At 42.1% G+C, this 25,995-nt stretch overlaps 2 protein-coding genes and 1 long non-coding RNA gene across 4 annotated transcripts in view; all 3 read right to left on the reverse strand.

Moving 5' to 3' along the window:
* The window catches only part of USP6NL (USP6 N-terminal like), a 681,049-nt gene that overhangs the window by 558,891 nt on the left and 96,163 nt on the right, over positions 1–25,995 (reverse strand). The window lies entirely within an intron of this gene.
* Positions 1–25,995, reverse strand: part of LOC121931827 — a 44,954-nt gene that overhangs the window by 4,555 nt on the left and 14,404 nt on the right. The window lies entirely within an intron of this gene.
* On the reverse strand, positions 1,971–25,839 carry LDHB (lactate dehydrogenase B). 2 transcript variants are annotated; one of them, XM_042469885.1, is made up of 8 exons: positions 25,683–25,839; positions 11,983–12,114; positions 9,774–9,891; positions 9,045–9,218; positions 7,850–8,023; positions 5,463–5,580; positions 3,701–3,824; positions 1,971–2,350 (listed from the first exon to the last, which is right to left on the reverse strand). In XM_042469885.1, the coding sequence occupies exons 2-8, from the start codon at positions 12,106–12,108 to the stop codon at positions 2,183–2,185; spliced, it is 1,002 nt and encodes a 333-aa protein (XP_042325819.1). In that variant the 5' UTR covers positions 12,109–12,114; positions 25,683–25,839; the 3' UTR covers positions 1,971–2,182. The 2 variants fall into 2 exon arrangements, with proteins under 2 accessions (XP_042325819.1, XP_042325818.1); XM_042469884.1 differs by lacking the exon at positions 25,683–25,839 and adding an exon at positions 15,598–15,755.

Consider the following 25,995-nt stretch of genomic DNA (forward strand, 5'->3'; position numbering starts at 1 on the left):
GAGGATACTAGGACCAACTGTCTGGCACAGTACAAGGAAGTTCCTCATGTTCCTATATCTGACAAGGAATCTGCTGTGCAAAACACAAAAGACAAAAAATCCCAGATTTTTAACAAAAGTTCCACATTGTTCCACCTGCCATTATTTGACGAGATGCTGCTAAAGAAACTTCCATTTCTGCAGAACAAAGGACTAACAATATAATTAAGCCTTTGGAAGACTCTATGCCTTCCTATTAGCTTCACTCTTAATAGGAATGCACAGAAACAAGTCTCTCTCCTTCTCTCTCTCCCATCTCCAAATTCTAGTTGTTGGAGGTTCCTTTTCATTTTCCTGTGAATTATTTTGGCTCCTAAAGAAGTAATGACTGTTTGGTGGTCTTCAAGCACAGTGGAATAAAAGCTTTCTAGAGCAATGCAGATTTTATGGTTGGGGATCGGCACAAAGAAAGCATAGGACCATTGTACTCAGCAAATGGTAGAAGCTTTGAATTGCAAATTGCAAACAAATTGGGAAGAACTCCAAGAAGAGGGACAAGGCTTCAGAAGACATGTGTCCTAGAATGACAGGAAAATGACAGCCAAACTGGACATGATACTAATGGCGCCAGTTTAGGAACAAGACAAATGTTTTGTAATCTGTTGCTAGGTTTTAACAGCACACTAATTTGCTATTCTCAAATATTGGAGGATATTTATCAAACAAAAGGGGGTTCATTTGAGCTTTGATGAATTTGAACTATTTGGATGATAATCATCAATTTGCTTATAGATGATTCAGCGTATTTTTTTTATTAGCAATAAGAATCTTTTTGCCCATCGCTGGAAACCAACATGAACCCCTATAAACAAATGGGAGCTAATCAGAATTTTAAATACTGCCTAAATATTGAACAAGATAGCAGGTAGGATTAATTGAAGAACTGGATTTAATCTCCTGTAAGCATTTTATTGGGTAACATGGGTAATTTTGTTTTTGAAGGAAGCAATGAGCAATTTTAACAATTTTCTTCTTGCTGTGAGCAAGCCTTTGGAAACTACAATTTTCAAAGCCTACTTACCATCTGATTTATTCTGTATAAATTTTGCCCTTTTTGGTACAAAAATAGCATTTCCTATGCAGGAAACAACTCTGTGCGGAAAACAGTATTTCCTATACAGAAGTATTATTTCAGGCATGGAAAATGCTGTTTCCTGTGCAAAATGGTGCTCTCTGTGCAAATCAAACACACACAAATTTTGCACACACACAAATAAATTCCCGTTACAGAAAACAGTAGTATTTTTGCTGTTTTCTGCACAGAAAATGCTATTTTCTGTGCAAAACAACCAAATGTGAATTTTTCACATAAGTCTAAAATTGCAATGCTTCTTGCCAGACCAGAATTCTTCTGATCAGTTTCTCAATACTTGAAATACATGTACACTCATCCCTCCATATTTGTGGCTTTGACTTTTGCAGCTTTGTTTATTCATGGATTTTATTAATATGTTCTTTCTAGGAATATCTAGCTCCTGCAGTGCAATTCTATGGTCAATGTCTGTCAGATGTTGACCATGGAGTTGCATTGCAGGACCTAGAGAGAAATGTTCTCTCAGGTAAAAACATAGCTGTTGTTGTTTTTTGTTATTTGCAGATTTTCCACATTCAGGAGGGTCCTGTGCCCCTAACCCCAGTGAATGTGGAGGGATGAGTGTATTGTCTTTTTTAAAAATCATTTTCAAATCTTTTTATATATTCTTTCCACCCCTAGGCTACTGATTCCATTGGGAGAAAAGGGGGCTCTGTTCACTTTACACTGGAATGCACATATCTTCTTGAAATACTAATCTCCTAAATAACAGTTTTAAAAAGTAAAAGTGCACTTGCTATGTCATAGAAATTAGAAATCTATTTTTGCTACTTAAATATGCAGAAATTAACCTCAAAAAAAGGGGGGAGGGGAAACAGGACTGAAGACATACACCAAACACACGCAAACGGCTGGTTTTATTTGTTCAACAAGTCTGCAAGAACAACAAGCACACATCTTAGCTGTGGTGGATGTGGTGGACCATCTGGGGATGACTACTGGAAGCTCAGCTACAGAGTTAAACAAGGAAGGCTCACTTCAAAAGCGTAGGTTTCAACTTTGAACACTGGTTGTCTTCTCCTTGGTGGAAGAAAGGAAACATTCCTATTCCTACAGGTCTTTGAGATCCTTCTGGACATTCCACAAGGTGGTGGCACTTGTCTGGAGCTGAGCCACTTCGCTGTCCTTCAGCTTTTGATTGATCACACTGGTCAAGCCAACGGATCCCAGCACACACGGAAGGCTCAGGAAGACTTCATTTTCAATGCCATACATGCCCTGAAATAAGGGATTAGCAAAGTGAGAGATTTAATATTTTAACCTTTATTTGCAACGTAGATAGAACAGCATATCACAAACAATAACAACTGCAACACCAACACATGCATGACATAACAGTCGTCATTAATTTCATGAGCAGTAAGGCTGCCACCACACTTTTAACTGTCATGGCTTCCTCCTATGGACTACTGAGATTTGTAGATTGTTGTGGCATCAGAGCTCTCTGATATAGAGGGCTAAATATATCATGAAACCACAGATCCCAAAATTCCATAGCACTGAGCCATGGCAGCTAAAATTAGGTTAAACTGCATTAATTCTGCAGTGAAGATGCAGTATATGTTGGGAAAAAGGGGGGGGGGGGATTCTTCTAAAGGTAATCTATCTGAATTGGAGGTTTCCATTAGCACAAAACTAAACCAAGTAGCTGATATTCCTGAAACATCAAAAGCATCCAGCAGGTCTCCCAAAGTCATAATTCCTTATTTCAGAGGTCCGAATTATGCCTTTGGGCACATATTGCTATTTTTGATGGAGAATTGTCCATCCATTTTGCTGTCATCTCATCAATCCAATTGCCTGAGGCGGCTGCTTTACTTAACCTAATGGTAGGGCTGGCCTTGTTATAAATCTTTATTAAGGAACAAGTGGAGAATCTTCCTCTGTATTTATTCAACTGTTTTTTTTGGAAAGGCTAGCCAAATCACTATCATTATGAAAGTAGGGGGGGGGGAGAAAGAACATTGCATCTGTTCAGGGAGAACAAGAACACTGAATTTGGAAGGCAGGTTTTGATCTCAGTACCACAGGGTTGCTAAGTGTTTCCCCAATTAGGTATTCATGGAACACAATATTTTGGGAAGTAGAATGTGGTTGGCAACTATATCTACCATTCATCTAATTATCTTATTTCCCATGGATGGGAATGGTTCTCCATTTCTGCCAAATCATTCTGTCTGGAATGAAGACAGTGTGGCCCAGAGGTTTTGAATATACCTTGAACCCCACTTTTGTAGCTATTGAATCCCACTGCCAATTCCTGGGAGCTCCTCAACCACCAATTTGTGGTGCAACTGTCAGGTGATTTTGCTCTGAAACCACACCAAAACACCTGAGAATGGGTGAAAGTGCCCTTATATGGCTATCCTCAGCTATATATTGGCCAAAATGATAGCTGGAAGTAATGTCACAACACTTCTGTTCACCATTTTGGCATATATATGGCCAGAATACAGCTTGTAGGGTACAGCTTGTAGGGTTTTCCCCTTACAAGTGGACCTCATCCTCTTGTTAACTGACCACCTCTGCATTAAATGGGATATGGCACAGTTCTAACAAAATGCTCACCTTGACCATGGTGGATACTGGATGAACTCGGCAAAGGTTCTTCATTATGGTTTCTAGCAGGTCAGCAACACTTAAGCCAATGGCCCAGTTGGTATAGCCTTTCAGTTTGATCACCTCATAGGCACTAAAAAAAAATCATGGGAGAAAGTCCAGCTATGCTTTATAAATGGACTGGAAAGGCAACAGTAGCAGCAGCAGCTTGGACAGAAAGGTGACAGAGCCATATCAAGGAAAGAGGAAAAATGATGCCGCCACTTTATACTCTGAGAAGAGATGCCAACAACGAAGGCCTCAGTAAGGCAGGAGAAAGCTGACACTAACACAAGGATGGGGAGATTTCAGTAGGAAGTCAGAGTTAGCTGACATAAGACTGTATGGGGTGAGCTCAAAACATAAACATTACATCCTCCAAATAAAAAAAGTGAGGCTCCACTGTAGAACAGGGGCATGACCTTCAAGATGGGACTCGCTTACTGTATATATTCATGTATACATCTAGAATTTTTAGTCAAAACATCCCCCCGCCCCCGCAAAAAAACCCGAGTTGACTTATCCATGGGTCAATATACATTCTGTACTTTTTAAAAGGGGAATCATCTCCTAATGAAAGGCAAGAGCATAATTTGTCCTGGAAGCACTGACTCCCCCTACTCGGCTCCAAAACCTGCTCTCGATTTATGCATCAAGTTGACTTATAGTCCAGTGTATATGGTAAGTCGCGTGTCATCTACTGGGTTCCTTGGGCAGCTGTCCAGATTCTACTGCTTCAGTAGAGAACCTGGACTGACACTTGCCCATCTTCCTTCCATGTTTTTTAAAAAAGCATTTTGCCACAATGCAGCATTGGAAGTCATGTGAGGGGTTAAAATGCTGGCTAACAGGCATCCTGAGCTGTTTCTTCCAACGCCCCACCAAAACAGGAGCAGAGCTTGGAGAAAATACTTTGTGTGATTACAACTCTCAGGCCTGGGGGTTTCTGGGAGTTATAGTTCCCCAAATGTTGTTGTTGCTTTCCCCCAAACTCTAGGAAGGAATGGGCCTACCCAGAGATGTACTCTAGATCACTGTATCATATAATCCAATTAGGCTAACTTGGACTGAAATTTATTATTTATTTTATTTATTTATGGTATTTATACCTCGCCCTTCAGCCCTAAAGGCTAGTCTCACTGTGCCCTGGCCCAGCTTTCTGTTAGTTTCCTATACTCATGGACATGTATGTGGGGTTGTGTGTGTGTGTCTGAGAGAGAGAGAGAGGAGAAAGCAGTAGCAGACAGCAATATCAATATCAAGTACATTTCTATACCGCTCACTGTTGTGCTAAGCAGTTTACAAAGTGTAAGCCCCCAACAAGCTGGGTATTCATTTAAGTGACCTACGGAAGGATGCCAGCAGAAAGGGTTTACTTCCACATAGGATAGCTATGGAAGGCACACAGGTCAGGGACTAGCAGGGAAGGGAGGCATTTCAGTCACGTGGGTGTTCTGAGGACTTTGAAGTAATGTATGATCTAATCAAAGTAGGAAAACAGCACAGCAGAAGATGTATTTACAAGACATAATGAATGTGGAGAATAGAGATATGACAGTTGGACAGTGTTGAAACAGGAGTTTAAAACACAATTATTTCATTCTATCTTGCACCAGATATTCCAGAATCGAGAAGATTCAACCATAACACGCAGGTCTTTAGACCCCAGTACACATACACATATACACAAGTGAAGGATGACTCCAGTTACACCTGCCATGCCATACCATACCTGTCAACCACCTGCTTATGCACTTGCTTCCAGCCCTCTGAATCTTGGTCAGACCCCATTGCAGGGTTTAGCTCCTGGAGGGAAACTCCAGCAACATTAACGCCACTCCAAACAGCCACTGTAACATACGATTTAACAAAAAGCCAGGCAATATTAATTAAGTATACAGAATGACAGCTTCATATCAGTTCTTCAGATTACTATGGAAAGTTGGTCATTGCTAACAGGCTATTTTTCATAATATAACCTAGATTTGGTTTTAGGTGGGAGAAAACCAGCTACATGATAGGAATCATGACTTTAGGGCAATGATTCCCAATCTCTGGTCTTCCAGGTGTTTTGGACTTTGGCTTCCAGAATCTCAGACCACTGGCCAAGAAGACTGAGACTTCTGGTACCTGAAGCCCAAAACACTGGGAGGACCAGAGCTTGGAACTCACTGCTTTAGAGGTTTTGAGCTGAGAGTCACCTGTGTCAAATTGCTGCAGGTTTTCCTCACACAAAGAGATGGCCATGCAGGTTAGGAGATTCTTCCAAATTCTTCCAATGAAGAAAGTTTTCCAAGTTCTGAGTGCACCTCAACAATGTTTGATCATTGCTTGAAATGCTTTTCTTCATGCCTTGCTCAAAAATGTAATTGATTCTGGGCTGAAGAGTACCATTGCTTCAAGCAATGAACACAGTAAGGTCAAGCAGGGCAGACTGAGATGTTAGGTGGCTTCCATGTCAATGGGGTGGTGAATCTGTCCAGGGTTTTACCCTGAATTTTAAAGGAGTTATTCCAGGTGCTAGGCTTATTTGAACACTTTAAATGTTCAAATTCAGGCTAAAACCCAAAGTGGATTCACTACCCCACTAACATGGCTTCCATGGAAGCCACCAGGAGACAAGCAAAGTGGATTTCTGATTTGCTCACCTGCTGGTTTTTTTAAAATGTGAAACAAAATCTCCCCTGATGCGTAAATGATAATAGTAATAGTCACAGTAATAATAACAACTTATATCCTGCCTTTGCCAATAACAGGGCAGTTTACAGATTATTAAAACCAGTAGATTCAAACATATAAAAACGTGAGTAAAATGCGTGTGTGGATGACTTTTGAAAATATTTAAGTAATATGACACAGTTAAAACAATTCAAAATTAATGAAAAGACAGAATACAAAAATCCATACACCACTAAAAGGCCCTAACAGTCAATTTCTAAAACCCTGAAAGGAAAAATGTCACTTGCTGGCAGATGGAGAGGAAAGAAAGGTGTTCCAAAGTCTGGAGGCAGCCACCAAGAAGGCCCTCTCCCTCATTCCCAGTAAACATGCCTAGAAAAATAGTGGAATAGAGAGGAGGGCATCTCCTGAAGATCTTAAGAGCTCAAGCAGACTTATATAAGGTGATGGGATAATTTAAATAGCTAACTAAAGACATGTTTGCCCCCTTCCCTGGGAGCTGACAGAAATATGTGCAATGGCTTTAATACATGTAATGCCAACGTTTTAAAACTGTTCTGACAATGCTTTTAATGCTGACTGAAAGACTTAATATGCAAAAGCTGAAAAACTCCTGGACAGCAGGGTGGGGGTGGCAAAGAAAGAGTGCAGCACAGCTATGTACAGGCATTATCTGGGCCCAGGCATGCACGCATAGGTATAACAACACACACAAACACATCACAAAGAATCCAGATAGCAATCACCATCTGGAAAAAAGCCATAAACCTCAGCAGTCCAACTTGTTCTATTTTTTAATTGTTTTTCTAATGGGGTTTTTAAAAACACAATTTGCGGTTGTTAATGCTTTTTGGCCTCTCCGTTTGACACAGAAAGCCAGGATATAAATGTTTTATATAAACAAATCTAGGAAGCTGCTTCACACTGGGTCAGATTTATTTACCCAACCAGTTCTGTATTGTTTTCCTTACTGGGGCATCTCTCCACTGATAGGGATCTTTCCCATTATTTGATCTGATTAGATGCTTGGGATGGAACCAATTACATATAGTCATTTTATTTATGTATTTAACACCTTTCTCACAATATAGGGACTCACAGTAGTGGTTCCATTTAAAACAGAGACACCGCAAGCTCTGGGAATTACACTGCTAATTGGACTATGTTAACCAAATCTAGGTGGACAAATGGCAGCCCAAAACATTGCCACAGACCTGTTCAGCATAATAGTTTTATGCCCTCTGCATCCATGGATTCAAACATCCATGGTTTGAAAATATATATATTTAAAAATCCCAAAAGCAAACCTTGATTGTGCCATTGTATGTAAGGGGCACCATTTTTCTACCCCACTATATATAATGGGGCTTGAACACCCACCATATAGGGGTTCCAGGAACTAAAACCCAGCGGATATCAAGGACTCAATGTATTACTCACCACTGGAATCGCCATGTTCTCCCAAGATCCAACCATGACAGCTGCTGGGATGGATGCCCAACCTTTCTCCCATCAGAAAGCGAAATCGCGCAGAGTCAAGGTTGCAGCCACTGCCAATGACACGATGCTTAGGAAGTCCACTCAGTTTCCATGTAACGTAGGTCAGGATATCCACTGGCAGAGGATGAAAAACAGGATAAAGGTTTGTAGCCATGGATTAAATTTGAATTTTAAAGAAGCTAAATACAAAGTATCTTCAGTACCTCAGATAGCTCTTTTAAAGTTCAAACTGAAGCCCAGAGTAGATTCATTGCCCTACTGACATGGAACTCACCAACTGATATTGACCTTACATTTTGATTCCTTCCTTGTGGTCAGAGGTTTTAAATGTGGGTACTGCAATGGGTACATGCAATCCATCTTTTAGTATGCAAACTCCCTCTCAAAGTAAGTACTGTACACAATAAAATCTCCCCTAATCTTCAACTCTACAAATTGCTGCTTCTTTTCTCTGGCACTATGCAGTCCAGGAACGAAGAGGGGATGAGTAAATAAAAAAGAAAGGAGGGGGAAAGGAGAAAACCAGTAAAACTAAGCCTAGATTAATTAATTAATTAATTAATTAATTCCTATTGTAGGTAACAAGGTTTATTTCTGAATAAACCTGAATAGGATGGTGCCAAGGAACTCAGACACGTTTAATTTGTCATTACACATTTCCCAGAGAAGAAAGACTGATGCTCTAATGTCAGTAGCTGGTAAATCCACTCCCACTTAAGTAGTGGACTTCGCTTAAGGAGTTCACACCATGAGATTTGATCCTAAAAGTCACAACTGTATGATGAGTAGTGACTTCCATTTCCCAAGGCAGCCCTACCATCTGAAGTTGGAAAATGAAGGAGAAAAAAAATAAGCCAAGTGAAACAACCACACTGGCCAAAACTGCGCCTCTCCCCAGTATTTTCTAGGCTTTGTGCTTTTAAATTGTAAAGATAGATTGCAATGCATCTGCTCCAAAGTACACCACATGTTTGCTCAGACTGCATTGGTTTTGCCAAGTCTACATTTTTGGTCTTCAGATGTTAAAGAATTTAATGCACAGATCCTTCTGAAATCAGCACACACTATCCTGGCAAGAGTCAGAAAAATGAAATAGGCCCCACAAATTCCAAAACATCCCAAAGCCCCAATTTACCTGGGTTTGAAACAACCAAGATGATGCAGTCTGGACTGTACTTCACCACCTGTGGGATGATGAACTTGAAGACATTCACGTTTCTTTGCACAAGATCAAGACGGCTCTCCCCTTCTTGCTGGCGGACTCCGGCGGTCACCACAACCACCTTAGAGTTAGCAGTGACAGCATAATCTGCAGCAAAGAGATGTTGAGAAAGGTTATTTGAGAAACTGCAGACATCACACCACAACCAGGGACAACTGGGTTCAGATCCTGACTAAGCCAGAAAACTCAGATCCTGACTAAGCCAGCCCACTATCTCTTTTTCTCAGTCTGGTCCACCTCAAAGGTTTGTTGTGAAAATCAAATGTAAAGCATACAAAACCACCGAGCCTCCTGGGATGTAGATTTGATACACGAACACTATCAAGAATGATTCCCTCTCACCCCTCTGCTCTGCCCCTTTTCCTCACTGACAGCCTAGAAATAAAACTAAAAAGGAGGTGGGCTTGTAGCAAAGCAGGTATACCATTCCATTCTCTTTGCTGCCACTCCATTCACTCAATTTCATGGCACTTCTGACTGCCTAGGAAAACTAGGCAAAGTGTTAATGATAATTCTAGTCCCCACCATGTTAAAATGTTTGGCAAATCCACCTTCTGTTTCCCATTTATCTCCTGTAATGAAACTGAAGATAAAAGCACTGTCTTTCCAAGGGGCATGGGGAAGACACAATCCAAACTTTACCTTTGCCCGCTACAATCTTATTTGTTTTCAGAAATAAGCTTCCATGCTGTAGATCCATCATTTCACCCTTCAGTTTGTCTTCTAGGACATCCACCAGTGCAAGTTCATCACAGAGACCCTGATATTAAAGGAAAACCATAAGGACTTAACTATATGGAGAGCTGATCATAAGGGACATCACAACTGAAAGCTTTCTATATTTCTAACTGGATGTCTACTTCTCACTGGGTTAGCCACTCTAAATCCAGAAAGCTTTGAAACCTGATTGTATGTCAGAGGCTGGAAAAATTACTTTTGGGTTATTGCATCCCCAAATCGCCCAGCCAGCAAAGTGATGGGCCATACTGGTTGGGGGATTGTGGGAGCAGTATCACACAAAAGTACAGTTGGCTTCCAACTTTCATGAAGCTCAGGGGTTTGGTCCATCCATGAAAGTGGAAAAACCATGAACATAAGCTTGCTAATTTTTTAAATCTGAAATAACACTTTTCTATTTTATTTTACTTCAAGGATTTATATCCCGCCTTTGTCCCACAACAGGATTCAAAGCAGGTTTTCTAGGCATCTGTAGGTCCTCCAGTGTGGTCAAATTGTGATCAAGTCTATGGTCAAACTGACCACAGAATCATGCAGGAGGAGCTAGAAGAGTCTTCTCTCTAGGCATTTATAGGTCCTCCGGCACTACTTTAGGATCCATAGATTCACACTGGAGGACCTGCAGGTGCCTAGAGAGAACTTACTTTTTTAGTGGCGGGGGCAAATACAGTAATCCACAAATAATCAAATTCAAAAACACAGAACCCTCAAATGTGGAGGGACTGCAATTTCCCCCCCAAGCTTTGAATCTATCTGTTGGTTACAAATATCAGCAATCCAGATTAACAGGAAATATGATTCCATTTTTTCAGGCCCAATCAAATCTAGGGTTTCCTCATCCACTACCACTGCTAAACCTTCCTAGCAAAACCAATTTATCACCACCAAATGCAGCTATTGCAAATGGCCACTGGGCTTATTTTGTGTATGTCTGAGCTTTACACAGAAATCTGCAATTGTAAATCTTGTAATTTGTGGTATCTGGGCATTTTGAAAAACCATTGCTTTTAGTACCAATAAAGTAATTTCACTCCTCCTTACTATACTATTTGAAATGTAATTTGGTTGTGCCCTCATTACCCACAAGAAGCAAAATGACAACTATAATAAGTTGCTTATTGTGAGTCATGGGGAGGAGGCTAAGCAAGTTACATTTTAAAAGCAATGTAATGAGTAGATATGAAAAGAATGATCTTAGTCATTACCTGACTGAAAAATGGGTTTCCTGAAACTCAAGAAACTCAGAGACAGAAAGGTGAAAATTTCACACAGTTTTCATGCAATACTCCCACATCCTAAGTACACAGATATACAAATGAAGTTTTTGCAAATGAACTCTGGGGGTTTGGGGGTTTTTTTTTCTTGCTAAATTCACCAATTTCCCCAGAAAGACATCATGTGTATTTCTGAAAGCAAAGTGTTTTGTGCAAGAAAAAAAGAAAAGAAAAAAGAAAAAGAAAACAAAAAAGGGGAAAACCCATTTTTATGCAAAAAAATCAATCAAACAAACAAACCAGTTTCCAGAAACATATATGCTTATTTTGTACAAAACTGATTTTTGTGCAAAACACACCAATTTTGCATAATCAATACACATTTCTGGAAACCACACACACACACTGTGATTTTAGTGCAAGACACATCCGCACCCACACAACACAAACCATGTGCGTTTTTGAATAGAATAATTTCCTAAGGCAGCTTGGGATGTGCAAATACCAGGCAAAAACAGCAGAGAAATATTTATTTTCAGCTGTAAGTGAGGAAAAAACTCTATAAACTATTTGCCGTCACATATAAGGACAAAATAGCTGAATATTTACATCCCTAATAATGAGTCAGAGCAAAGGTACCCTATCTGCCTTGAATCCAATTTTGAGAGAAAGATGGGATATAAATCCAATTAATAAATTTAAAAAAACCCTATTGTGTCAGAAGTATAGGTTCCTGAGCTGCTTTTAAGGTGATTTAAGGTCATTTTTGGAAACAGCGTGGCAGGAAATATTCAGGTTTCTGCCTTTCCATTACAAATACCAAGGGATTTCCTCCCAAATTCCAACGGAACTGTCCCATACAAGTGAGCCTGTGAACTCAAACCGGAGAGGAACCTTACCTTTTCCAAGACGCTGATGGCACAGGCCATGCCAACCTGGCCGACCCCCACCACAGTGACCTTGCTGGTTGGTTGAGTTGCCGGCTGGGTGACAGGTGTAATAAGTTTGTCCTTGAGGGAAGCCATGGCTCTCTGTGAAAGGGAAAGATCGAAAAGCTGAAGTCTCCATGTTCTTCAAAAGAAAAGCCAGATTCTCCAGAGCCAGTAGTTAACACTGGCAATAGAGAGTGGGAAATAATACACACAGAAAGAACTCCAGTAATATCAAGTCAAGCAAGACCATAGATTTAGTCTATCCTACCTACATTATAAGAAAGCATGTTACAGTTGGTCCTCCATATCTATGAATTTTTTTATCGAAGGATTCAACTATCCACAGCTTGAAAATACCCCCCCCCCAAATATAAATTCAAAAAGCAAACCTTGGTTTTGCCCTTTTATATAAGAGACACTATTTTATTACACCATTATATACAATTGGACTTGAACATCCATAGATTTTGGGAACCAAATCCCAGTGGATACCAAGGGCCCACTGTATTTTTATGTCCTTGTTGCACAACCCTGTGTGGCAGTTCATACTAAGAGTGAGTGACTGGCCTGAAGTCACACAATAGGTTTCATCTGGAGGAACTACAATCTGGGTCTTTCAAATCCTGGTCTAACACTCTATCCATTACACCACACTGAGTCTCATACGGCACAGGACTCAACTTGCAAGCTTTTCCACTCAAAAGACAACAGTCTTTTTAAACAGTTTTCTGGTTGAATTCAAAGATATAGCCGTGTTAGTCTGTAGAATCAATACGTAGAGAGATCTTGTAACACCTTTGAGACTAACTGAAAGAAAGAAATTGGCAGCATGAGCTTTCGCAGATGTCAGTCTATTTCCTCAGAGTTTTCTGGATAAGGAGCAGCAGGTCAGCCATGGACACTACCAACAATTTAACAGTATTTTTAAAGAAATTAATTACAGTGAGCCCCCCATATCTGCTGGGGTTAGGGGCACAGGACTCTAGTGCAAGTGGAAAAACTGCAAATAAAAGAGCAACACTATGTTTTTAATACCTGAGACAACACTTCTCTCAGAATCTGTAGGTCCTCCAGGACAACTCTATGGTCAACATCACCTAGATGTTGACCAAGGAATCATGCTGGAGGACCTAGAAATGCCTAGAGAAGTGCTTTCTCTAGGAATCACTACATCCTCTGGCATGACTGTATGGTAATTCTCCAGCAGAGTTGTACCTAGAGATTCCCAAAGAAAACATGTCCATTAAATCTGCAAAGAATGAAATCTGCTAAACTGAAAGCCATAAATGTAGAGGACCAAGTGTAGACAGTTAAGGATGCAGCACTTCTAGGTAACAAAGGACTCTAAATCAGAAAAGACTGCATTGGGTTTTAAGAAAACCAGTGCAAATGACATGGGATGTGGGTTCTCTGCTGGACAAGTATGCAAAGGGATCTTGCAGCACCTTTGAGACTAACTGAAAGAAAGAAACTGGTAGCATGAGCTTTCACAGACTTTGAGTCTATTTCCTCAGATGCATGGAGTGGAGGGTTCAGGGAAAGACCTAGATTAGCAGGCTGTGTGTGAGAACAGCAACAGAAATGCAAAACCTGTGGGTATGGAGATGAGGTGACAATTTCAATTTTAACAATAGTTGCTGGGGGACAAGGCAGGATGAAGGATGCTGCCTAAAGCCAAGGTGAGTAGATAACCATATGAATGGTGGTGGAAATATTGGAATGTAGAGGGGGAACCAGAAAAGAAATGTGCTTAATTGGACAAAAAAGCCCCCATATGGATGGGGGGTTAGCTAGTAGTACGATTGTCTCTCTTCAACTTACTGCTGATGGACTGGAGTTTGTGGATGTATTCCAGTTCTACTGTTTCTCTTTCCAATCTTCCTTTGTAATTTTTTTGTTCAAGGACTGCTGTTCTGTGGTCCGAGATGGAATAGCCAGCAAATCTGTTCTGGAACTTTTTGTGTATTCCCATTCCTAGTCTCTGATTTATGTCCATTTATCATTTGGCACACAGACTGTCTTGTTTGTTCAATGGAGAGTGCTGTATGGCATTGCTGACAGGGTATGAGCAAGTGAAGGTCCCACTAATATTGCAGCTGATGTCATTAGGTCCTGTGGTGACATTTCCTGAATAATTATGTGGCAGAGATAGCATCTGGGTTTATGGCAAGGTCTTGCATCACTCCATGCATCTGGGAAAGTAGACTCAAGTCTACGAAATCTCATGCTACCAGCTTCTTTCTTTCAATTAGTCTCAAAGGTGCTACAAGATCCCTTTGCATACTGATTTCTGCAGTGTGGATGCAGCCTGAATCTTTCAATTCTACTATGCTGGATTTAAGTGAGAGAAGGGGAAGGAGAACATCAGAGTGAATGGAGCAGAGGATGTGAGCAAATGCAAGATGAAGAACTATTTGCAAATTGATCGACCACAAGAATGCAGGGGAGGGGTGAGAATAATAATCTGAATTCCAGGATAGAAGACCAAAGAGATGAAGATGGGAAGGCACTTTGAAACATTAAACTGATTTAAAAATTGAAAGTAAAACCACTTGCTCTACAATAGAGGGAGGTAAACAGAGCAGTTTACCCCCTCTCCACTGTTACTCCATGGCTCTGTTCTAGGATACATGATTTGGAATAAGAAAGGAAGGATGAAGCCAATGGTAGGGCAGTAAATTTGCTGGGTTTAAATCCAAACTTTAAAGGAGGTACCCAGGTGCTGAATCCAAAGCACCCTTTTAAAAAGTTCATACGAAACCATGGAGTGGATCTGCTACCCCACAGAAGCCAGCAGATACTACTGGAAGTAGCCTCATTTTCAGATCACCTGGAAAAACAAGGAAGATGAGCAGTCTTCAGCAGCCTCTGAATAACCAGAAAATGATCCTAACTGCCAGACCCCTTGTTTAGTCCAGAAAAGCTGCAGGATTGGAGGTGGTAAAATCCAGAGTGGTTCCACAGCCTTTGGAGCACTAAACCCACTCTTGACCTCAAGACAGTAGACTTCAGATGCCAGATGACCCAGCCAACTTGGTCAACAGTCAGGAAATATAGGAGCTGATGTCCAAAACATGTGGAGGACCAAAGGCTGGGAACCATGCTCTGAAATATAACCTACAGCACTTGATACTTGTTGGCAGCCTCCCATCCAATTACAGTCCGACCCATGTATCGCCAGGGGATCCATTCTCATAGTTGATGTGGCTAAGTGGAAACTGTGAATAACATCGATCACTGAATTTTCAGCATAAGTTGAGCTGGAGGACCTTCAGATACCTAGAGAACCCCTGCCTCGGATACTGGTAAATGAAACCTCAGTTACCGATACAGATATTGGAGTCAGATTGTCTTAACCAGGGCTGATCCTGCATAACTTTCAAGATACATGATCTGGTGCCTTTATGGTATCTTGGCTCTCCCCACCTGCTGACCTTTTCATGTCCGTCTTTTATTTATGATTTACCTTTGGCTTTATACAATCTAATGAGGATGTTTGTTCTCAGTGTTCAGAAGTATAACTAGGGGAGTTTGAGCCCCCCAGAGATATTCCTCTTGCAATGACTACACTCTCCTGCTTACCTTCTCTTCAATGCACCGATTCGGAGGCCACCTCCCGCCGCCTTCGATGTCGTTCAATGTACCCGAGCAGTTGTAAAAAATAATGCAGGTGAAGTCGCTCATAGTGAACGTCTACTGCTTTTGGGCAGCAACGGCGTGTTGGTGACAAAGAACTGACATGGCCCCTGCCCAGACAGGTCTACAGTCTACAATAACAGACAAAATGGGAAATTTGGGGTGGAGGCTGTGGGGAGAGGTCAAAACTAAGTCGTTTCCAAGGGCCTTCATCTATCTACTCAGAAGCCAGGGAATCCAAGGGTACATCTGCACTGTAGAAAAAATGCAGTTTGAACCACTTTAACTGCCATGGCTCCATCCTACAGAATCCTGGGATTTGTTGCTTGGTGAAGCACCTGCACTCTTTGGCAGAGAAAGCTAAACCACAAATCCTAAGATTTCACAGGATGGAGCTAAAGCACTTAAAGTGACATTGAACGGCATTATTTATACAGTGTAGGACTGCTTATTTGGAGTCCAACACTCTTCAGTGCTGCAACTCCTGAGGTGTGAGTGGGGATCCTCTTCCCTAACCCCCACTTATAGAAATATTCTGGCTAATTTTCAGCCCCTAAATACCTTAAACATGTCCCTCAAACACAGTGATCTACCTTTCCCTCCTCCTTAAAAACCATAACCTGGCTTGAAATGAGATGAGAAGTTAAACCACATTTCTAGCTTAGATGAAGCCTAACAATGTCATCCACTGGAAGAACTGTGAGAATAGAAAATGACCCTCATTCCCAACCCAATTTAGGGAAAGGAATTTTTTATTCTCCGCCCAAGAGCTCTCATGCCTCATCTAACTATGAACCCCAGCATACTATGGGATGTAGCCAGGGCAGTTAAAATGGAATCATGGTTAATATCGGCATAGTACAGTTGCCCCGCCATACCCACGGATTCTTTATCAGTGGATTCAACCATCCACAGCTTGAAAATATTTTCAAAGAAGTGTAAATTCCAAAAAGTAAACCTTGATTTTGGCATTTGATAGAAGGGACAGTATTTTGCTATGCCACTGTATATTTAATGGAACTTGAGCATCCAGCAAATAACAAGAGCCCACTGTATGTCTCCAGGTAGGGCTGGCAGTCTCCAATCTGAAACCTTGAGGAGTTGCTAACATTCAGTGCAACTGCTAAGTAAATGGACCAATGGTATGACCGGCAGCTTGGAAAGGTATCTGGGAGACTACAACTCTCAGAATCCACAAACAGCACAATCACTGCCTATCCAAGCTAGGGAATTTTGAGAACTGTGGTCCAAAAAAGTTAACTTTTCCAAGCTCACATCTGACTCAGCATAAGGCAGTTTCCTAAGTCCCTTTTCAGAGCATCTTGTTCTGGGAGATCGTGTCTTTTTTTGAGGGGGGGGGAGATAGAATCACAGCTCAGTGGTAGAGAACAATCTTTATATGTGGAAGCTTGCTGATTCAAAACATGGGACTTCAGCTAGGGTTGTGACCCACTTCTGTCTGAAACCCAATCAGCAGTGATGTAGACTCAACTCGGGCGCAAGTTGCTTCAGTGACTCGACAATATATGATGCACTCACTTGACTTGCAACTTGTATTTATTTTTAGTGACCACCTTGCTGGCCTAACTTCATCCAGAAATGTTATGGAACAGAAAAAAGTTTTCCTCTTTTGAATGTTTCCATCTCACTGCTTTTTTGCATAATGGCCACGTGACGGAAATGGTACTTTATGTTTGGCATACAGGAAGCCCCTGCATGCTGTAGATCCCTGCCTTGAGTCCACTGCCTAATAATACATTTGCTTTTCCCTTTCAAGAAACACATCTTGTGCTATAGGGCAAATCTTGCCTGCTGCTCCAAGGAAAATCATTAGAAGGCTCCTCCGACGAGCAAAAGGGACAAGCTGCTGAGTAGACCTCATTTTTCTAAACTGCAATCTTGATCAATTGCCTATGATAATTTAATTTCTTTTCACCTAACTTTGTGCACATCTTCTTGACATTCTAGTTCAGTGATGGTGAACCTTTTAGAGGCTGAGTGCCCAAACTGCAATCCAAAACCCACTTATTTATTGCAAAGTGCCATGTCCCTCTGGCTTTCTAATAACAAACTCTGGTAAACTCTGTGCTGGGGCGATGGCACAGGTGCCTACAGAGAGTGCTCTGAGTGCCACCTCTGACACGCGTGCCATAGGTTCACCATTACTGAATCTAGTTACTGAAATTCCATCCCGCTACACTTTTTTTCTGTTAAAGTTAGTTCCCAGATCTGAGACTCAACTTGAGACTTGATTTGAAAGTATTTTACAAGGACCTGAGACTTGGAGTAAAAGACTTGAATGTTGTTGTTGTTGTGTACCTTCAAGTCGTTTCCGACTTATGACACCCTAAGGTGAACCTATCATGGGGATTTCTGGGCAAGATTCTTTCACAGGGGATTTGCTTATGCTTTCTTCTGAGGTTGAGAGCATGTGACTTACCCAAGGTCATCCAGTGGGTTTCATGGCCAAGAGGGGGATCGAACCCTGGTCTTCAAAGTCAAGGTCCAACACTAAAACCACTATGCCACAAAAGACTCGAATATATCTCTACAGCATCACTATCAGCATCAACAACAGTAGTGTAGAAGGACCAATGGTCTGATTCAGTACAGAGCCATTTTCTATACTTATTGGTAACACACACACACAAAATCAGCTATGGTCTGATCTACACATGCAGTTAATGGATCTCTGATGTCTTCCCACACATATTTTGAATTTTGATGCTAACTGCATTTGAGTTGTCCCTGACCCATGGCAACCCTGTGAAGGAGACATTCTCCAGAATCAGCTCTAATGCTAACTAAAATATACCAACAGATATGGAAAACAAAACAGTGGTGGGATACAAACCGCCGCTTTGCGGCGCTCCCCCGCCAACACCATTTGCTCCGCACGGGAGCCGCAGCAGCCAAACCGCGCGACTCCCGCGTGGAGCAAAAAAGAAGCTCCATTTCGGAGCTTCTTTCTGCGGCGCCTCTATGATGTCGCAAGGCGCCGCAGGCGCATTCGCGACGTCATAGGCGCCGCGACATGTCTGGACGCTATGCGTCCAGTACGTAAAGATGGCGGCGCCCATGTGGATGGGACGCCGCCATCTTGTACGTACTGTATACGTACTAGGGTTAGGGGGGTGCAGAAGCACCGCCCCTTCCTAATCCTAGTACGTATACAATACATACTACATGGCGGTGTGTATCCCGCTAGTGTTCAACAGACTGGAAGCGATCAATATATATCCTCATTCCACAAAAAAGGAGACACAAAAGAATGCAACACCTATAGTGCCACAGCATGAATCTCTCATGCAAGCAAAATTCTGCTTACAATTCTCCAAAATTATGCTCACAGTTCTTTAAAACAGATTCTAGCCATACGTAGAGAAAGAAATCCCAGAGGTCCAAGTGGGATTCAGAAAAGGAAGAGGCACTACAGACCACACTGCAAACATACAATGACTAAATTAGTGCATATAAATAATATATTCATAATAGTGTCCTACCGGGATGTCAGGTGATATAACACCTCTACTATAAAGGGGCAGTTCGCACTATAGATATAAACTGGTATGGAACTGGTTTATTTCTGTGAAGTTCACACTTGCCCTGACTGCAATTGGTGTAGTTTGCAGGAAGAGGGGAGGAGCAAAAAGCCCACTTAAACTGGTGCATTTGGAACCAGAACCCTTAGCAGTTTTTTTTAAAAGAGCCACAACAATTCGCTGTTTCAGTAGTGTGAATGCACCACTGAATCAATTCAAATTACGCTGCATTGTTCCTGGAGATGGAGGCGCCTCCATTTTTAAATTGTTATGGTGACAAATATGAGCTGCAACAGGGTTAAAAAGGCACAGAGAGATTCAACCGCGGTAAATGCAGTGGGAACACTGAACTGATTCTGAATCGGAGCAGAGATGCAAATCTCTTTGTTAAAAAGTTAAGTATGAATGGCCCCAATATTTGTACCAAGTTGTTGTATGTATTCAAGTCGTTACCAACTTATGGCAACCCTACCATGGGGTTTTCTTGGCAAGATTTGTTCAGAGGGGGTTTGCCTTTGCCTTCCTCCGAGGCTAAGAGAACATGACTTGCCCAAGGTCAGCCAGTGGGATTCCACGGCAGAGTGGGGATCAAACTCTGGTCTCCAGAGTCATAGTCCATTTTACTGAAACTTGTCATTTTCTACATGACAGGCAACCCCCCCCCCCCAATAACCACAGGTTGATGGATATAGACTCCTTTTGAAATGCACATCTAAATCTTTTCCAAAATCATATGCAGAAATGACCTCCACCATTTGCAAATAATTCTCATTAATTCCAGGGTAGACGCAAGGTTATTATATCTGTGTGCACTCCTGCACAGTATAAGTGACACCCACCACAAGCCACACTATCCCCTTATTCTACTGCTTTTATTCAGCTCATGGCTTCCTTAGAAAATATGAGTCAGTAGGGCTGCTGCCACACTGCAGAATTAATGGAGTTTGATACTGCTTTAGCTGTCATGGCTCCATCCTATGGAACCCTCGGATTAGTAGTTTGCTGTGCCACCAGAGCTCTCTGACAGAAAACCTTAAATATCTCACAAAACTACAGATCCCCGAATTGCACAGCACAGAGCCATAGCAGTTAAGTTTGCAGTGTAGATGCATTTTTGCTAGGATTTTTAAGCCGGGGCAAGCCATCTGGTACCCTCCAAACATTCTGGACTACAACTCTCATCATCCCAGACCACTGGCCACACTGGTGGGGCCTAACAGGATTTCTAGTCCAGAACATCTGGAGAGTAAGTGATTACTCAATTAATCTTGATTTAATTACTAAAATCCAGGACTCATAATTCAAATCAGCATTAAAGACCAATCTCTTCTGGCAGGCTTGCCCAGATGATTTTTAAATTGTGGTTTTTTAAAATGATGAATTTTAAATGCGGATTGTTTTAATATGTGTGTATCTTGTCCTCTGAAATGGTATGCATGTCCTTTTAAATTGATGTGTATTTTAATTGATGTGTTTTAATTTCAAAAAGGATTGAAGACTAGTCTCTTCTGGCAGGTTTATCCAGATGATTGTTAAACTGTGAATTTTAAAATGATGAATTTTAGTTGTGGATTTTTTTTAACATGAGCACATCTTCTTTATCCTTTTAAATTGATGTGTGTTTTAAATGATAAATTTTAACTGATGTTGTTCTTTGTTGCTTGTTGCTGTTCCTTACCTTGATCCATAGGGAGAGGCGGATAATAAATTATTATTATTATTAATATACAAAATGTTAATGAGTCTTTTTTCTTCTTCTCAAAAGCACCACCACCACCATCCACATCTGTCCGTTATTTAAAGCCAGCGTAGAAGTTATGAAGGACTCCCATCATTTCTTACTATTGGCTGTGTTGTCTAGGGCTGCTGGGAGTTGCAGTCCAATGGCAACAGGAAAGATAAGTGATTCCTACCTCTAGTTCAAAAGTGGCTCCAAACAAAACTCTGAACTCCTTTTTCATTCTAGGGCTGAAAAGCTTTATGCATTTAGCAAACTAGCAGCAACATGGGAGAGAGGGAAACCATGCTATGCATTTGTCCCTCTGATGTTCTAGATTACTCCATGGAAGGAGCCCAAAAAACATGTAACAGATCCAGCTTTGACTGGGATGAACCGACAGTATCATGAAAGGTTGAGAGCCAACATGGTGTAGTGGTTTGGGTCCAAGAGACCAGCGTTTCAATCCCTGGCCAATCATGGACACCTACTGGGTGACCTTGGGCAAGTTACACTCTCTCAGCCTCAGAGAAAAACAACAGCAAACCCCCTCTAAGTAAATATTGCCACAAATGTGTGGATACTTAGAAATCCTGAATGGAGTATATGAAGAACTTGAGAGGGGGTGATGCTGTATTAGGATTCAATATGTAATTCATTATATTGTTTACAAGCATAATGGTTTGAAGTTGATATAGAGTGGAATAATACTAATAGTGATAAATTTAATAGGTTTTGTATCATGTATTTTGTGCATTTTGGGTGGCCAATAAAAGGTATCACTGTTTTATGGATTTGGGGTGTTATTGTACAGCAATAAAGGATGGATTGGTGGCTTGCTCTCCGATAGGCTGCGGGTGCATGTACACTGGAGAAATAATACAGTTTGACACCACACTAATTGCCACAGCTCCATCCTATACAATTCTGGGATTTGTGGTTTTGTGAGGCACTTTGGCAGAGAAGACCTTGTCAAATTACCAATCCCAACATTTCACAGAATGGAGCTACAGCACTTAAAAGTAGTGCTGGACTGCATTATGTCTACAGTGTAAATGCATAGTCCTGAGTGCCAGAATGAGCAAGGCAGGCAGGAATCCATGCACACACACACATATACACAGTGTGTGTGTATCTATCTACATGGTTCTGGGATTTTTGCTCACCGTTCTTGTGATCATTTTGACCCATTTTGAGATCTTGCATGGAGCCCCAGATCAAGGGCAATTATCAGTGGTCTTGTATGTCTTCCATTTTCTAATTATTGCTCCCACAGTTGATTTCTTCACACCAAGCTGCTCACCTATTGCAGATTCAGTCTTCCCAGCCTGGTGCAGATCTACAATTTTGTTTCTGGTGTCCTTCAACAGCTCTTTGGTCTTCACCATAGTAGAGTTTGGAGTGTGACTGATTGAGGTTGTGGACAGGTGTCTTTTATACTGATAACAGGTTCAAACAGGTGCCATTAATACAGGTAATGAATGGAGGACAGAGGAGGTTCTTAAAGAAGTTACAGGTCTGTGAGAGTCAGAAATCTTGCTTGTTTGTTGGTGACTTATTTTCCACCATAATTTGCAAATAAATTCTTTCCAAATCAATGTGATTATCTGGATTTGTTTTCTCATTTTGTTTCTCATAGCTGAAGTCTACCTATGATGTCAATTACAGGCCTCTCTCATCTTTTTAAGTGGGAGAACTTGCAGAATTGGTGGCTGACTAAATACTTTTTGCCCCAGTGTGTGTGTGTATGTGCATATATATATGTGTGTGTACGCACACACACACACACTATGTATATGTGGGTATGTGTGTGTGTGTGTGTATATATATATATATGCACACACACACACATACGTATATATGCATGCCTGTGTGTGTATACACACACACTGTGTGTGTATGTGTACATGCACATACACACACATATATAGAGTGGTGGGGCGATAAATCACTCAGGGGACTACAACTCATAGAATGCCCCAGCCAGGATTGTGGGAGTTGTAGTCTCCTAAATGAATTCTCCCTGCGGAGGGGGGAATGTATTCTTCCTCCCTACAAAATGACTTTCCTAAGCTGTGGGCAGCACATGTGGCCTCTTCTGGGTAGCAACCGGAAATGCATCCTCCTGTGCTCCTCTCCCCACATTTTTAGTGCAAGAAAAGGACAGCCACGTGTTTCTCTCTTTCTTTACTTTGCGCTGCTGGCTCCTCCCGTCTCACTCTCCTGTCTGTCTTGTGACTTTGCAAAGCAGAATGGGAACCTTCCTGGATCTGCTGAATTGGAACCAAGAAAATGCTAATTATTTTGCTTTTTTGCAAACTCACCCCTAACAATCAGGAGTAAAAATGATTAAAAACAGTGGTGCAAAATTCCTCAGCCTGCCAGCTCCACTGGGCTCCTAATAGATCCATCCTTTTCTCTTTGCTTCCCCATCCAAGGGTGCGTCTACATTGCATAAATAATGCAGTCTGACACCACCTGAACTGCCATGGCTCTATGCCACAGAATCCTGGGATTTGCAGTTTGGTGAGGCACTGGCATTCTTTGGCAGAGAACGCTAAAGGCCTGATTGTTGATGTTGTTGTGTGCCTTCAAGTCATTTCCGACTAAAGGCAACCCTAAGGTGAAGCTATGATTGGGTTCTCTTGCCAAGATTTGTTCAGAGATTTGAACTGCTTTCCCTTGAGGCTGAGTGAGTGTGACTCTCCCAGGGTCATATGGCCAAGCTGGGAATCAAATCCTAGTCTCCAGAGTCATAGTCCAACACTCAAGCTGCTATGCCACGGCAACCCTACAAATCCCAGGATTACTATAGGATGCTGCTACAGCATTTAAAATGGTCTCAATCTGCATTATTTCTACAGTGTAGATGCACCCCAAGAAGATCTTCCACTGTGAAGATACAACTTGCCTTGAATGCAAAAAAGGAAGAAAGACAGCAGAAAAACAGAGGAAAAGGGGGAAATGGCCAAAGGCCTCTCTAACCACTAGCCCAAACTCCTTAGCAGGGAAGGGAAGAGGTCGGAGGGAGGACCAGGCATCCTCTTTTTCTAGAGCATGTCCTCCATCTCAACCTTCTGCCCAGGAAGGAATTCCAAAACATCCTCCATTTACTCCCATAATCCTAGGATTGGTAGTTTGGCAAGGATTTCAGTCTTTTCTGTCAAAGAGTACTGGTGCCTTGCAAAGCTACCCATCCTAATATGGAGCCATGGCAGTTAAAGTGGTATTGAACTGCATTATTTCTACAGTGCAGATGCACCCGCAGCCTGTGAAGAAGCCTGGATAAATCAGAGAGCAAGCCATCATTCCTTCATTTATTATGGTACAATGACACCCCAAATTATAAGGGGCAAGGTCCTCCATTTTTCTCCCACGTCTTACATTTTCCAGCCCCCCCCATCTTCCTTCTTCTCTTCTCCTCCATTGCATCATTTTTTAAAGGAAAAACATCCTCGGGTTTGGAGGACATCCTGGGCTGCTGACCTTGAGAATAGGATGACTAAAAAGCCTGGATTTATATTTCTATGATTGTTTCTAGCTTTTATGGGTGGCAGTGCCCCCCATTTTCCTGCCATATCCTCCATTTTGCAGTCCCTTGCCCTCCTTTGTGTGTAGGACATCTGGAAGAGGGATGGGGGAGGGTTGAATATTTTCTCTGATTTCCTGAAGAAGGAGGAAAGCATCTCTCCTTTTTTCCTCCCTTAACTCCATCACTTTTTACAAAATAAAAGTGACCTTGGGTTTAGAGGAGATCCTGGACCACTGACCTTGAGAAATAATGGAGGGATGCAAAAAGAGGAGGGATGCAAGAGAAGGAAAACACGAGAGAGGCCTGATTGGTGCATGTACACTGTAGACACAAATCCAAGTTGGCACCACTTGAACTTGCAAGGCTCCATCCTACAGAAACCTGGGATCTGTAATTCACTCTTAAGCAGAGAAGGCCCAAAACTTTGTTGTTGCTGCTATGTGCCTCCAAGCCATTTGGGACTGAATAGTGACCCTATCCTGTAGGGTTTTCTTGGCCTAATTCTTCAGAGGGCTCCACCCTGCAAGATCCTGGGATCTGTAGTTTCCTCTGAGGCAGAGAAACCTTATTGTTGTGCATGCCTCCAAGTCATTTGGGACTTCTACTGCTTTCTTGGCCCATTTCTTCAGAGGGGCTCCACCTTGCAGGGTCCTGGGATGTGTAGTTCACTCTCAGGCAGAGAAACCTTGTTATTGTTGCGTGTGCCTCCAAGTCATTTGAGACTTATAGTGACTCTCTCCAAGTTCTATTTCTTCAGAGGTCTCCACCTTGCAGGATCCTGAGATCTGTAGTTTCCTTTGAGGCAGCGAAGGCCCAAGACCTTGTTGTTACTGTGTCCCTCCAAGCAAGATTCATGGAGACCCTAACCTATCCTAAGGTTTTCATGGCCAATACTGTATTCTTTTCTCCTCCCCCCCAAAAAGAGGGCCTTCCCTTGAGGCTGAGAGAGTGTGACTCACCCAAGGTCACCCACTTTGTTTGATGTTTTTAATGCTCTCACCAGGTCTCCAAAGTGGTCAATGCAACACTCAAAAGGGAAGACCTTGCAAAAGGTGCAATACCCCACTGTTGGAAAGAAAGCTCTTGCAAAGCTGCAACAGAGGATGCATGGGTGCAGCAATGGAAAGCGGCGGGAGCCCCATGACGTCGCCTGCAATGCAGCAGATGCACCCCTTTCCCAAAGTCCCAGGCTCTGCAAGGCCCAGGGGCTCTGGGGCCAAAGGAGAAAGAGGCTACCCACCTGCAGCAGGCTCCTTCCTTGGCTTCTGCTTCTTGTTTTTCTGCTGCTGCTTCTCCTTTGGGGCGAGGCAGGAAAGGAAAGCAGAGGAAGAGAAAGCAAAGGCAGCGAGGAGGAGGAGGAGCCGGATTAGAACCCAGAGCCCCGCCTGCCCTCTGCCTTCCAGCAATCCCCGCCAAGGACGCAGCCGCTCCTCCTCCTAGCATCCTTTTCTTCGCCAGACCATTGCATCTTGGGGGAAGGAGAGGGGGGGACTACAACTCCCAGAATCCAGGGGGAAAAGTATGTTTCCCCCCTTCTCTTGGACTGCAACTCC

Source organism: Sceloporus undulatus, chromosome 5 (assembly GCF_019175285.1).
Source record: "Sceloporus undulatus isolate JIND9_A2432 ecotype Alabama chromosome 5, SceUnd_v1.1, whole genome shotgun sequence".
Taxonomy (NCBI): domain Eukaryota; kingdom Metazoa; phylum Chordata; class Lepidosauria; order Squamata; family Phrynosomatidae; genus Sceloporus; species Sceloporus undulatus.

Excerpts from the sequence above, each read along its gene's own strand:
- LDHB (XM_042469884.1), bottom strand. The coding sequence starts at position 15,699 with ATGAGCGACTTCACCTGCATTATTTTTTACAACTGCTCGGGTACATTG. Across the intron at positions 9,892-11,982 it reads CCATCAGCGTCTTGGAAAAG|GGTCTCTGTGATGAACTTGC; the intron begins GTAAGGTTCCTC and ends CTTTAATATCAG. Across the intron at positions 5,581-7,849 it reads AGAACATGGCGATTCCAGTG|TGGCTGTTTGGAGTGGCGTT; the intron begins GTGAGTAATACA and ends CGTATGTTACAG.